Here is a 15,871-nt window from a genome sequence, read left to right on the forward strand (position 1 = left end):
ATTGTTTTATATGCATTTATGTAAATACCATAATTATAATTTACAGTTCAGTCCCATTTACAAGGTAATAACCATATGCAGGACTAAGCAGGCATTTAAGCCTAAGGGCAGAAGTGTTTATAACAGATAAACTCCATGGCTGAAGGACATGTTCCGGCTAATACTGGTTTGAGAAGAAATGCCCCTAAGATACTATTATGCTGAAAATTTTATTTAAGATTAAAATTAAGTGATTCAAGGCATTAAACCATAAATATGGGTCAAAGACTGAATGATAAGATGTTGTTTGAAATTTTAAAACATTAGTTGTCACTTTCTTGTTTCTCCTTACTGCTACCAAGTCACTGGAGGGAGGGGTCTAACAACCTCCCAGAGTGCATGTTCAGCGGAGGACTGTGACACTGCAAAACTGTCACACTGACCTCCTGGTACACAGGCAGGAAACTGGACAGAAACAAGGAGAAAAATAAATTAAGAGAACATTTATTGCTCTACAAGCACCTTATATTTTTTGCAATTTTAGCACTTTCTAGAGGTATCTCACACTTACCCCTCTTGTATCTTTTTAATTGTGGGCTGTTTCTTTGTTTGTCTCCACTTCAGTTTAGTGGAAAGGAAAAATTATGGCAGCTACCTGTTTTGAAGGCAACTGAAGAGTATAAAATCTTTCATGCAATAACCCTTCACTGCTTGCTAAAAATGGCCTCCAGACATCAAGGACAAGTTAGTGACAAAAAGAGATAACCAGTGTGACTATCTGAAACAACACGGTTTTCTCATGTCTTTCTGTCCTAATGAAAGACCTCTCAGGTGCAGACCACGATGTAGTTGAAGACAAGTTGTTTCTTTCATTTTCTGTGAGAGTCTAACATAACTCTCCACAAAGCAGTCACAATTCTCTTAGACCATCCCAAGATCAATACTGATACCTTGATCAATGTCAACAAATGCCCTGCTGCTGCATGACCTGCTAGAGAAACAGCTCCTTAGCCACAGTACACGTGGGCTCCAGATGGTGCCAGGTCCCCTTGTGGGAATGCAAGGGCAGTCACAGGGGTTCAGAGTATATACCAACTTAACTACATCAGAAGGCTTGAGCTGATGAAACAATAAACTATTTCTTGGCTTACTATGACCCCTTGGATTACTGTCTGTGCCAGTGGATTTGTGATCATGGATTGAAAAACAGCACGTTTTAGAGTTTGTCATCGACTGCACACTCTGCACAGCTGTCAGACAATAATCACAATTATTGTCTTTTTATTCAGCATCCTGTTGCCTATTAAGTCATTTCCATCACATCTCATCATTCTTCCCAATATTTCTGCTAGCACAATATTGAGTGATTTTCAGCTTTTCTAACAACATCAGTTTTTACAGTTTTCTGCTAATCAAAAGATCTGGTTCATGCTTTTGCCTATACTTTCTGTCAATGACGCTGCCAACTAAGCGCTTGGGCATCTATTTGCCCCTGGCATCTTGACACAAACAGGGACAAGGTCATGGATAATTTTTAGGAACAGTCATTTTATCCTGCAATTAGATGCTTGAAACTTCCATGAGAAGATTCCCACTGATTCATTCTTTAGTCAGATCTGTGCCCCCCTTAGACCTTTTATATCTTATTATGCTGCAATTAGTAGTAAAATCTTAAAGATCTGCTGGTGTAAACTCCAGGTGAATTGTGACTGCAGAAAAATCAGCATACAGTAAGAATTCCCTACATCTTATGGATACATAGAGATGACAATGATTTCCACTGTGAAGCTTTCACTACAGTTAAGCTGTATCAGTACCACACACTGCTGAGCACTTTGCCTGGACATGAACAGCCATGCTGGAAAATCCTGCCAGAGTGCCTGCATTGTTCCTGGTGGCAGCAGAGCCTGGCAATGCTTGTGGGTCTGAGGAACACCCCATAGCTCCCTGTGCTGCAGCCTCCTCACCGGGTGAAAGCAGCTTTCCTGGGAACCTAGGAAAACCAATTTATTTTGAGCATGTATGAGAAATTGTGAGATGCTGCTTGAAGACTCTCAGGGCTCTGTTATGCTTCTCACTGCTTAATTAGGAGGAAGACTGGGAATTGCTTTAACTGTAACTCAGGGGAACCTGTCAGCACAGGTCTCTCTGACCTTATATAACCTCAAGCAGAAGTGGAGACACTGAAAAAAATTCTCATGGCTCCAGTGAGTCCATTCTCCCTGTCTTTTATAAGAGTTACTTCTCCACCCTTACTGAACAGGTATCACTACTCTCTTAACTGGACATACTCAGCATTTTGAAGCAGTCCAGTGATAACCCTTTTTCTTCCTCCTCCAAATGTAGTCTTTTGCTCATACTTTCAGACTTGGGGGAAATGATTCTTTGTTTTCCACTAAACTTTTAAGAACAGTTTGGTTACTAATTTATCTCAATGAAATGAAAAGTCAAGAAAGAGCCTGCTGTGAGCTCACACCCATCACCTGGAGTGTGAACACAGAGGTGCTAATACACATGAACTGGCTCCTAGTGGTCAAACTCTTACACCTCCAAAACAGACACATTCATTCACAGACCTAAAAATCTAGCATAACAAAACCCACACTCTCACCTTCAGTTTTAACTAAACCAAGATTATCTATACAATGAAAGAAAGAATCCCCCTTTTTCCCCATTTAACTAGTAGCAGCTAGGGAAAAAATGTAGGAGAGGACTTTTCTGAAAGTCATGGTTTTGGATAGTGTGAGGTCCCTGAGGTCAGCAACCTGGATTCATCTTACAGTGGGCTACACAGCAAAGCTTGCACAAGGCCAAGTCACCAGGGTTTTTCTCTGAACTACTTGCATATCCAGAAGCTAGGAGATCGTATGGCAAAATGAGTATGTCAAGAAGCTGGGGAGAAAACAAGAGATGGTTAATAAAAAGATTGGGAACTGGGCTGAGAGAAAGGGAAAACAAAAGAAAAACAAACAGTTTCTTGGCAAAGGACTTGCTGGAAGGACAAGCCTCACAACTGTGAGAAGCATAATGACCTTCTGCTTGTTTCTCTTCAGTCAGGGAAATGGGACTAGGCTCACATTCATCATTTTACCAGAACTGCAGTACAGAATAAACCTGACTGAAACATACTTCCTTTTTTTTTTCCTTAGCTAGAGCAACTCTGCAAGACTAATGATGGGGCCAAAGAGACTCATTCTGACAGAAGACAACCTGGAGCAATGAAAAGCTGGGTATTTGGAAAACCCTGAAGTGTATGAAATACAACAGACTACTGGAGAGTAGAAAAAAGAAAGGGAAAACAGAGCCACATCAGACATAATCATGTCCTCTACACATTAATTAAAGTAAGACTTAACAATTTTATTTAAGATTACCACATTCTCAGAGGAAATGCATTTCTCTCTATGTACTGCTACCAGACAACTGTTAACTTGGAAGAAGAAAATACAGTACACAATCCATCCATACTGTGTATCCACTAAGGTAGATCTCTCTGTTCAAAGAAAATGTCTAGATACAGTGCTTGTCTACTAAATGTAAATAACAAATGCTATTAGGGTTTGCACTTTCGGTATGGAAGTGGCTGGCCTATAAACAAGCTTTTAACAGCTTCTCTATTAAACAACTCAGTTTAATTAATCATCAGCCATTAACCATTCATTTAAAATGCCATTTATAAAATCTTAATTTTGCACATTATCAGTTGGTTCACAAATAGCTACCTATAAGCAGAAGTGTAACGATCTTCCTCTCTCTTTCTTGGAGCCTTATAGTCAACCTTACAGTCAATTCTGGCTTCTTAATTAACCACACACACATATTAGCATTTAAAATCAAATGGTGTTTTGTTAAAAAAATGGTACAGAAAAACGTTAATATACACATCATTCTGCTGCTGGTTAAAGAGGCAAGTATGAGGTCTTGGTCAAATTACATCCTGCATAAAACAGAATTTAGCATCTCTTGATCACACTAGGAAATACACTATGGCAGGAACACATGCAAGGCCACATGATTTCATTCCAGCTGCATGGACGATCTCACTTTGTCTTTATTTGTACATTTAAGAGGCTGACAACACCATCTGCATTTCACTATATCCTCTGCTATGGTCTCATCTTCCCAGTAACAGACCTGGCTTTCTCTTCAGGGACCTATCTTTTGCATTTGCATCCAAATGGCTGAAAGAATGGGACATTACCAGTAAATATGCAGAATTAATGTAAAATAATTCCACAGAATAATATATCACATAAGAAAAGACAGGGCTGGAGGGAAAAACCCCAACCTAAACCTGAATGCTTAACACAGCTGCCAAAACTCAGGCTCCCCAGCATCTGCAGCAGGACACTCACAAGGGAGTTGTGGGAGTGCAGTATATAAAATTTTACACATCTGTCAATAAGTGAGGTGATCCAAATGCAAGCCCTAGCAGGCAGGATGCACGCAGGCAGATTTGTGACTATTCCTGACAGAATTTATTTCTGCTGAAGAATGCATGGCCTCAAACAAGCATGCACACATTACATGGCAGCAGCAGCAGTTTGACAACTTCCTTCTCCTTAGACACGCTCCAAAGTGCTCAGGGTCACCTGAGTTCCATGAAATCTGGGTTTTCGTGAGAAGTGAATGATAGGGCTTGGGTGCCAAAGTTGGAAGATTTGGATGAGGAGTTCCTGGGAAAAAGCAGAGCGAACTCTAAACATTAAGTAATTTTGCTTGAATGCTACCCAGAGATTTTAATTTTTTTTTCCCCATATAGGTGGGAAATAAACCCAAGGCTTGTTTAAACATGTCTCCTCAAGCAGTCCAGTTACCCAGTATTTCCCCTGATTGGCACAGTGAGTATGCAGCACCCATGAACCCTTTCCGAGGAAGAAAACTGCCAGCAGTATTAGGAGCAAAATACACAGTACAAATCTAACTCCAGTGGCACAGCCTACACTGGAACTGGTGGCCAAAGGGCTTTCTGCACTACCCTGCTTCCATGAGCAGAACAGCTCTACTGAGAGCCCCCAGAAACCATGGAACCTCTGCTGTACTGCCAGTGCCACTCTGAATTTAACTGTTGTCAGAAATTTATCAGCCAGGACAGACAGTAAGTTGCCCAATACTGAGTTTTCAGTTTTAATATGATGGGAAGTGGTGACCAGATGGCAGCCAAAGGCTCAGAAGGCCCTGTGGTATGTTTCAGAAAGAATAGATTCCAGAGGAATCAGAGGAGGGTCTCATGATGTAGAGTAGTACAGGACAAAGAAAAAGCACAGATGATTTTAGGACACCAAGCAGGAGAGGCTCTATGGTAAGAGAAACTACATACCTTGCTTGTACTTGTCACACCTTGTAAATCAAAATATTCCAATGCATGACCATATTTCTCTTTCCACAGCAATGTAAGGTACAGTGGCAAAGGGCACATAGGTATTACACAGCCTCTTTCAGTTTCCACCTTGCCTCCATGATATCCATCTCAAAGAATAATCTTTCCTGAGTAAAGGACCATCCATTACTAGAGCAGGGGATTGCTTTTATGCTAGTCACTGAGGAAAGGTGTTGTAAATGAATGCATAATGAGCAATGCCCATGGTGCTCAGAACAGAGAAAAAGAAAACTTCAGCTTCAGGCAAATGAGACACACATGGCCAAGTATCACACTTGGACAACCCCAGCTCACCCTATTTCAACAAATTCTTTTCTGTGCAGCTCAGGATTCCTATGGCTTTGGATTGAGCAGGATGGGAGTGGCCCATACCTGCCCAAAAGACAAGCATTTAGTCTTCAAGTAACAAATGCTCTTTTTGCTAAATTTCAAAACTCTGGACCCTTTTATACCCTCCTCTCAGGCTTACACATCACTTACATTTGGCACTCAGTTCCTCAGGACATGCACAGCAATTTCTTCCTTTGATCCTTTAGAGGGAGAGGCAGACTGCTCAGCATCTCTCACCTCTCTGTCTGTTGACTCAGGCCAGCTCTGAGAGTGAGATGTGAGGGACACAGAGGTATGGGTTTCATTATCCCATTTTCAACTTTGCATATTGCTAGACTGAGAATTCTGAAAGACTGCAAGTTCTGAAAAGGGAACATTCACACTGCAACAAGGAAGATCTATATTTCTATTAAGTAATTAACATTATAGAAATTAGGATCTTCCACAGTGGGCCCCCAAACAGCATTTCAAAGGAAAAAAAAAAAAAAAAGCTGGATCAGACTTTGGACTTTACTCCTATGTAATAAAATAGTGCTGTTTTTTATTGGTGTTTTTTTAAAACTGCAACAAGATACAGCTCTGAATCTATTCTTGCTAAACAAAGGAAAACTGTATTCGTTTTTGTCAGACCAGCACTTTGAAATTCCCCAAGATAAGCCACATAAATAAGTGAAGAATTATACTTGGCAATGAGTTTGGCATCAGACTTCAATGTTTCATAGTTCTGGGCTGAGAAAATAAGTTGAGCAAAGTCTCTAGAACCTTTCCAGAGATGTACTTGGGGTGTTTGGATATACTTGACAGCACCATCTTCACGGGAAGAAAAAAACTGAAATTGTTTATTCGAAACGCGAGAAAGGGTTTCACCGTGTGACATGCCTGACATTTAAGTGATAATAGTGTTGTGCATCTGCTCTTTTGGCTTTGGTCTGACACCTAGGCTCTGCCACGGTGCAACTTAGCACTGACATGGCACAGCCTTGATGACTAAACTCAGAGATGTGACTTACCACCCATTCCAGGAACATATGGGCCACAGATCACTCAGCCTCTGCTGCAGGCTCGGAAATGCACAGCGTCTCAGGCAAAGACCCTGTGAGTTCCCCAGCTGCACAAGGTGGCTGTACAGGCTGCACCATCCTTAGGGATGCCATTTGCATTACAGAAAATTGTGGCTAATTAGAAATAAACAGAAAAATGCTTGATTTACAAAGAAATGTGTGATTTTGCCAGCTAATTTTTTTCCACTCTAACTTAACATTCACACAATACACTGATCATGCTAATGCTTTCACTATATTCATTAATAAGGACAATTTACATTTATATAGCACCTCTCTTAGTTAAGAATTCCAAAGCTTTCAGCAAAATATACACAAAAAATTACTTCTATTTCACTGAATATAGTCATCGTTGGAATGAAAGTCAACAATTGTGAAGCAGCGCAGAAGAACATTACACAACAGTTGTAAATAAGACACAAAGCAAAGCCCCCAAAAACCCAAAGCAAAAAGCCCCTGAGATGCCAGATGCAAGTGGAGGTAAATGGGACGTTAGTGCACAAAGAGCGATGTGAAGCAGATCCGTGTGTGCCCTGAGGAGCAGTGTTGGAGGCTGCAAACATACTTCATCATGATTACAGCAACAGAGCCACTACATGTGCAGCCTGTTGCTTTCCTGCACGCTGAGGGACACTCTCAGCTTAAACTGTGAATCTACGGTGCAGAACAAACCAGGAATATGCGATGGATTCTGGTGATGAGAAAAGGGAAAGCATATGCAAAATGTGAACAGCTAAGTTTCGTACTTTACAAATGGCCTCCCATTTTTAAAAGGCATTAATTACGCTAATACATTATTCTGCAAAAATAACGTAAAATAAAAATTAACTTCTTGTTTCAAATGATGAGTTTTAATTCTCAATCATAATGATCCATAACTGGAGTTCTCAGACTGAAATGAAGTAATCTATTCTTGCTATGCTCAAATCCTCCTTCTATTCCTAACCCCATTTACTTTAGTCACTGATCAAGTCTCCATGCACTATATTACAACTTGAGAGTCACGTGTGGGAGAAAAAGATCATCCATCTGAAGTAAAATTAATAGCAAAACTTTGAGAGAAAGCATGCATGTGCTAGCATAAGTGTTTACGTGACCAATGTGTTGATAAATGTTCAGCCCCACAAACACAAAGTAACTGTGGCTTGCCTTATAAGCATCCATTATAACCCCTTCTCATAATTTTGAGGCAGACAAGGTAGTTTTCATACTTGACCCTTGGAAGCAGATTGTTTTCTTAATTAACGTGTTATCCAGGGATTTTTCTTTCCACATCTCTTTCTCCTTTCAATACTCTCCCTCTAGCACAGAAAGATTTCCTTGCCTGAAGTTGACACTTTATTCAACAACTGTTGGCTGAGACCTCACGACCCACTGCATAAATTCACATAGAATTATTCATGTTTGGCACATTTCTGCTGGTGAATAACAACACCATTTTGTCTCTCAGACAAAGAAAAGAAAGATTTAAAAAAAGAACAAAGACTGCCTAATAAGAATCTCACATTTCCTATTTTTTTCCTAATCTGGTTACAAGCCTGAGAAATTCAACAAAGCAAAGTTGTCGACTGTTGGTCTTTCAGTACAGATGGAACAGCCTCAGTGTGACTTCTGATCATGGGCTCAGCTATGAGGTAACTTTTCCTGCCTGCTTGATGTTTTGGGTTTAGTTTTTCCTGAGTTATCATGTTGCCATGCGATTACAGCTAAATCCACACTGAAATCCAGAATCCCAATACCAAATTCAAACTTGTTTGGGACTTCAATCTTGTCCCCATAGCAAGTCAAGAGTTCATTCAGTGCAGTCAAAAACACAATACAGTCAATGCACTAGAAGAAGGCATTTGTTTTTTCTGCATGGAAAGACAATCTATAGGCCTCACTTCAAAACTGGTGATATATTTAAAATGTAAAGCTATAAAATCCTGTTAAAACTGAAATTACAAAGCAACTTTTATAACAATGTCTTAGTCCAGCTGAGTTACACATGCATATGTTCATATTTGGAGGATACACACACCTGAATTTAGACACCTTCCACTGGGAATTCTCAGATCTTGGTTTATTGAGTTAGCACAAACTCAGTTTCTGACCCCTTTACTACAGGCAACTTTCATTTGACTTCAGTTAAAACTGCCTCAAGGCTTTTCTAGTAAAGTGAAATCCACTAGCTGGTAAAAAGCTGGGATCACTACCTCTTTCTTAATGCAGTAGGGGAGGAGTCAATGATATGGAAGAAAAAAAAGCCCTGTCATTATGTTTGGAAAGAATTTTACCATACTGTATTTAGGTGAGAAAGAGAGAAATACTTGGCCCATTCCCTGCTATGAACTTAGATTTATGTCAGAAGTGGTTTATTATGTTTACAAGTATTTATAACAATGACTCAATAGATGTTTTTAAAGTACTATGATGCCACAAACTGGAAGCACTCCTATATCTGTGCTGACATATTTCTCCAAAATTAACGAGTGTGGTATTACATGGCATGGATTGAGGCTATGGGGAGATGCTACAGATTGTAACATGAACTCAGAGCATGTATAGTTCCTGAAGTCTCCCATGTCTATCCTCTGTCTGTCCTCTTCCTTTCACACAGACTTGCCCACACACTTGTACTTTGCTTTGAAAAAGCCAACATTGATATAGTAATGCCACAAATAAAGTCTTATGTTCTTTTAGCCCCAAATTCCAGAAGCAACCAGTTTTAAAATCATCATAATGGTGGGTACTTATCACCTCAAAGGAATTTTTGTTTCCCCTTTAACCCAGGAAAAAGCTTGACCAGCTTTCTTCAATGCTGGAAGCTTGACAGTAAGGATTAAAAATTGTTCTTTCCTTCCCACTTAGTTATTGGAAAGGCTGTGAAAGGCAATCGGTCTTGTGAAGCCACACTTCACAGTCTGCATAGAAATGCCACGATTCTCAGTCCTCTCCCCAAACTAATTGAAAGTGTGTAATATCACACAGCTGGGAAAATCTAAACCATAAACATATACAACATATCATGCTATCACATGAAACCTGTTACTAATAGACACTTGATGATCCACAGGATTGAAAGGGATCTGAAAACTGAGATTATTTTTGCTGCAGGGTAAGAACTTTTCCCGATTGAAAGAGGAAAAAACCACTCTTTCAGCAGTGCAGGAATTGGACTGCAGTCAGTTCATTCATTCTGTTTGTGAAATATGGACTTTTCTTTAATGATTTCTGTTTGACTGCTGTCTTGCTCAGATGCTCTGGGGTTACTGCTGCAGCAAATTTTGCTTTTGGTAAGAGGAAATTCATGGTTTTCTAGTCAGTAAATTCAGGGGTTTGGGCCATCAGAACAGTGCCATGTCTGACCCCTGCCAAGGCCCAGGCTCCCTCCCCATCAAGCTATCATTTTTTGTAATGCCAGATGGCAATATTACCTGTCACCAGAAGTCTGAGGGTAGTGCTGCTTGTTTATTTTTGCATACAGTCCTTCCAAGTGCTCCCTCTCCATTGGTGCTGAGGAAGAATCCCGCAGATAAACAAAGGTTTCTCCTACTGCTGGTGACGAGGGTCTGTAGATGCTTCCTGGGGGATAAGCCTCTCGGAAGTGGTTCACTCTGGCATAGTTTGGATCCACCTCATCATCATCAATGTCAGGTCCTCCAGGACCAGCAGAAAAGTCACTCAGGCCTCTCAGCTGCTTCTGCCGTAACTCCTGATGCTTTGCACCAATCCTAACAATGAAAAGCAAAGAACAAATATGCAGTGGGATCTGCTTCAACAGTAACCTTCACACAAATTTGAAACACCAACCCTGAACCCAGCCATTTGGAGCTTTCAATACACTGTGAAGCTGGTGCCAGATAAAACAGAGTGATGCACACAGCAATTTTGTTTTTTATCTCTGGCAATCACCTTTGTAACCAAGCTTGGACACCATTCTGATGAAAAAAAAATCAGTGCTGAATATAGTGTGGCTTTTCACAAGTGTGGATGCATGAACACATACAGGTTTAATTCTACACCTACCTTCCACATTGCAGCTGCATATACCTAACCCAGTCCTGAAACTTTTTATCTAAATTAGTCAGTAAAAATCTTACTGACCCCTGGTTACTTGACCCACCTAGATTCTCCTAAATACATTAACTTGTGAAAAGTGGATTGAATCTGAACGTAAATGGAGAGATGGCAAATTTGTCTCAAATCAAAGGCCCACAATTAATCTGCTGAAAATTTAATTTTGAAAAATTTAATTTTGGCTAAATAAATGTGAAAATCACACCTTATTATATAGGGGATATGGACAAAGTAAAACAGCAAAGAAATTAATAGAAATTTGACAGAAATGAATTGGTCCATATAAGTGAATTAAAAACTGTTACTGGCAGTATTCCACTGTGATAAAGCCTTAAGTGGTATTACAAAATGCTGCTGCTAATCAGGGCCATTGTGTAATCTCTCTGGAACAGTAAAACATATTCAGGTAAATTTCAAGCTAAAATGATATTCAATGATTCAACATTCCTGCTGGAGGAAAAAAAAAAATACAGCAAGACTGTGAGCTCTTCTGTTAACTGCTCAGCTACTCTTCAACAGAGTGTAATTAAGTGCAGTGAGATGGATATGGCAGAATGCTGACCACAGTATGTAATAAATAGGATTTACAGAAAATAGAGGAGCATGGAAGAAGAAACAAGGAACAGAAGAAAGATACAGAGATGCAATGCCTGACAGAAGTCAGCATTTGCTTTTGACTGTAACTGGAAGTGCAACAGCAGTATAGAAAGAACAGTACAATTTGTACCACAGGAGTAAAAGTGAAAAGGGTCTGATTATCCAAGTAAGGCTTAATGGCCTCAGAACCCTGCATATTGAAAAATGAAGGTGTTCTGGAGAAAGGCTCTAAAAGGCATGGAGAAAAAGATTCCTTAGAAAAAGGATGAGCACACTGGGAGCTTCCATCTGACAGAGAGGAACGACTAAATGCAGAATGGAATTCATACTACTTACTTTGTTTCACTAGATTTGTATCATCAAAGGAAATGCTAACACTTTGGAAATAACTTGTAGATAAAAAGGTTCACAAATAATTCTAATGAGAACAACATGCCTTTCTACACATATACTTGAGTATATCAGTGTGTACCACTCATGCTTTCCAGTTTCACATCCCCATTAACTCTGCTAGGACATATCTAGAGGTGATGCTGGTTTTCAACACTTAAAATGTAGTTGTACTTTACAGCAGGATGAGTTTTCACAGATGATACAATTGTCAAGGGGATGGGTGCCCCCTATTCATTCTGCCTTCCCTCAGTGAAGCAGATGAGCTTTCTCCTCTCTGGTACTCAACTCCTGTGTGCCCCACCTTGGGTAGCATGTGCTTTGGTTGAGCTTTGGGTGCCTCAACATAAAAAGAACATCAAAGTGTTGGAGTGTGTCCAGAGGAGGGAAACCAAGATGATGAAAGGCCTTGAGGGCGAGACTTAGGAGTGCAGCTGAGGTCACTTGGTTTGTTTAACCCGGGAAACTGTGGAATCTTTCACTCTCAATTAGAGACCAAAAACCCCTAAATACAGAATTCAGTGCAGGAATTTATTGAATGAGATACAAGTCCTGTGGCACACATGGGTACACATACACACAGTACACAGGCAGAAACTACAATTCAAGGAATTGGTTCTATCACATGTCAGTGCAGAAGGCACGGCACAGACCCAAGATGAGTCACAGCAATTTCTCAGAAAATGATGAGCCTTCAATGTTCTCTGGACCAGTACATCACTGGTCCCCCAGGTATTTGAGACCGCTTTGAAAGCAAGAGTAGTGCAGCCAGCAGCATCACGCTAATCTTGCTTTCATGTCTGATAGAAAGAGTAATTTGTCCTGCTATCAATACTGGTATATTCTGCACAACAAAAGCTGGAATTAGGTCACCACAATTTTCTTTTGTTCCCGTGAATAAGCCTAGCTTCTTCAGCTTCTCCTTCTGAGCACAATTTTCAATTTTGCTGCCAGTATTGTAAGTAAAATCTTCTCAAAAACAATTATTTCCATTCTATATTATATGGACCAGTCAATACCTGGCTGTGTGAAATTCTTTATGATCAATGTTTCATCCTTTCAATACATCTATTACAATTGCATTAATATTTCTTGTTTTCTTTTTACTCTTCTGCACAAATCTATAAAATTTGCTCAGTGATCTCTTTTTCATTTCAATCCAAATGTTCAAATACAGGGAAACAAACTATCACATAGATGTTTTTTCTTTCTTTCTATTTACCTGTCCTTTTATGCCTTCTCACATGTTTTTCACCTTTGAAATTTCTCACATTTTTGTGAAGTTTTAAATTTCCACACTGTATTTTGGCATCATGTTTTCACACAGTTTTAAAGCAATCTTATCCATAGCACATACCAGTAGGTGCCCAAGAATTCTTTAGTGAAGAAAAAAAAAGTGCTGTTCCTTCCATAACTTTAATGCTCTGCCAACTCTGCTAAGCAGGCCATTTCTCTGTATCCCACTCTAGTCATTCATCATTTCTCTGCTGCCTTTGAAATTCTCCCTATCTGAAACAGCAAAATCTTTATTCTCCATCCCAACCGCCCCCCAAACCAACCTACCAACCTAAAAAACCAAAAGTCTTTTAAATTTACACAGCTGTAACTGCAAACAGCTCATTGAACACTTACTACAAGACAGCCCCCAACTTGCAGCACTGGATGGGTCTGGTCAAACTATTGGTGTAAATTTGTGAAGAATGATAAAATGCACCTCAGCACCATTATGCTGGCAGAGAAAAAAAAAGCTGAGGAGAGGTACTGATCACCATCTCAGCCAATTTAGTGAGGCACTAAAGTTTCTACAACCTTCCTGATGAGGGAAACTGAAAAGAAAAACTCATACAGAATAAAGGGAAATTAACATATTTCCTTTTGAGTATCTCATATCAATTCTGCTTGCTGTCTTTGACCACCTGAACACTGTGCTCTTCAGCTAAACCACTGCACAACTGCACCAACTCCCCTTAGCTGTGTTTCTGTAAAAACAGAGCCTTGGCACACAGGCAGCCAGGTCAGGAAACAGAAGTGCCATAAAGGAAATGCCCTTTTTTTTCTTGTGATGAATCTTTTTCTCAATAGCATCCAAACACATATCCTACTCTAGACTTTCCCTACAACAAATAGGTTGGACTCAATCTCAAAGTCTTTTCCAACCTAGTTTATTCAGTGATTCTCGGAAATAATTTCAGAAAATATATAGTTTGGTAAATATATATATATATAACCTTAATAGAACTCCTGACAACTTTCTGAAAACATGTTGCATTTGTAGAAGTCAAACGAAGACAGAATCCCTATATATATACTGTACTTCTGGAAGCAGGACACAATAGTTTGAAAACACTTCTGTACACCTCCTGTACTGTTCAATAGCACACCCCTAAAGCTATAAATCAAGGAACGCTCCCATTTATCCTTCAAATACTCTTCCCATCTGACATACCTGCACAAATCACACACGGTCAGTTCTCATCTACTAACACACGAAAAGATGTGCACACCTAGAGCGCAGCAGCCAGGAAAGGGTTAACAGCCCAAACAGCTCCTTCCAGCTGCAGCTCAGACACACGATTGAGTTACTGTGGCTTAACAAGTTATTGTGTTTCTGCTGAGCTACTGTCAATGACCACATATGTATTCACCGCCTGTGACAAACACAATGTAAAACGCTTTAGCCTGACATCGGTGACAGAGACACTGACAGGCAAAAGCTGGATTAAAAGACTGCAGAATACACAGAGTGAAGCAGCTGCAGTAAAGGATGTGAACTACCTCAATAAAACTCCAGAAGAGCTGAGCAGAAGTGACTTTTGGAGAAGACCCAGAAATGCTCTTGGGAATGGAATGCGAAGGCTAGGAAAAGCCGTAAGAGATACTTCTCATCTCTTGGCCCAGCAATTGCAAGCTGGGTGGGTGGGTTGTGAGTGGGCAACAAGAAAACGCTGAAGCTTCTAAGACTTTGTCAGAATTAAAATACAGGACTTGATGTTACCAATTCAGTAGCCCAAAGAAGGCCAGGGTCATTAAAAGATGTGGAGCCCAAAGACAGCCTTCAATAGGAAATAAACAGCAAGACACCAGCTGCAGCCCAACCTGCACTTCTGGGGGCCCAGCAGCAGCCCCAGCTCAAAATGAGCTTTGCACACTGAGGCACAGGCTAACGCAGGTCACTCTGTATCAGCCTGAGACTCAGACACTCATGTCCTCCTGACTCACGTCTCCCAGGCTGGAGACAGGGTGCCTGCTGCCCAACAGGAGACACCAGAAGCAACTCAGTGGCACTGACAGCTGCTAGATTTGGCCAGAGTGAAAAACCTACACGTGGCAAGCTTGGCTCAGGAGAGACCATGGGCTCTCTTACTTGGAGACCTGCAAAGCAGCATTTCACATCACAAAAGCTGAATGTGGGGATAACCAACCAAAACAAGCCCACAACAAAAAGCACCACATTTTCGGAGGTGTTTGAACTCCTCCTCCCTGCACTCCCCATGAGCTCTGAGAAAATCCTGTTTCTTCTGACTTTCCAGTGAAAGAGTAAAAGTAATGTAACTTTTTTTTTTTTTTGATTTACCATTCACTGACCATGTACTTAGTACTGAGCAGAGCACAAAGAATGACATGTTTTAAGCACCAAAGGTGCATATTAAAGTAGTCAAGTGCAGGATCCAAAAAGTATTTGCTAACCAAAACAACAGAGACTTTGTATACACTTCAGATGAATACAGCAAAATTTCTTATATGGTGGTGTAAAAGTAACAGACTTTGTGGAAGCATGAGCAGGTACATGAATGAGCAAGCTGCTGTCAAAGTCAATGAAAGATGTTCCTGGGGGAGAAGAATGAATAAAAGCAGAGACAAAACATGTAACAGAAACCGGGCCATAGGTATTTAGGATAATTTCTATTTCATTTGCAATAAGAGGAGCAAAATAAAAGTGGTGAATTGAGTGTGCACACCACCACTTTAAAGTATACCTAAACTTAAGAGGACCTAATCCTTAAAGTCTTTTGAGACGATTGAGATGCTAAACATTCTACTCAGTTGTTCCTTGAGAACAGCAGAATAAAAGCTA

At 40.2% G+C, this 15,871-nt stretch overlaps 1 protein-coding gene across 3 annotated transcripts in view; it reads right to left on the reverse strand.

The window, feature by feature from the left end:
• PARD3B (par-3 family cell polarity regulator beta) overlaps nt 1-15,871 on the reverse strand; it is a 395,877-nt gene that overhangs the window by 71,039 nt on the left and 308,967 nt on the right. For all 3 annotated transcript variants that reach the window (XM_039719949.1, XM_039719858.1, XM_039719777.1), the window contains one exon: nt 10,167-10,463. In XM_039719949.1, coding sequence (XP_039575883.1) covers nt 10,167-10,463 — 297 coding nt within the window. The remainder of the gene's footprint in view (nt 1-10,166; nt 10,464-15,871) is intronic.

Source organism: Passer montanus, unplaced genomic scaffold, assembly GCF_014805655.1.
Source record: "Passer montanus isolate IOZ18808 unplaced genomic scaffold, ASM1480565v1 scaffold1, whole genome shotgun sequence".
Classification (NCBI taxonomy): Eukaryota; Metazoa; Chordata; class Aves; order Passeriformes; family Passeridae; genus Passer; species Passer montanus.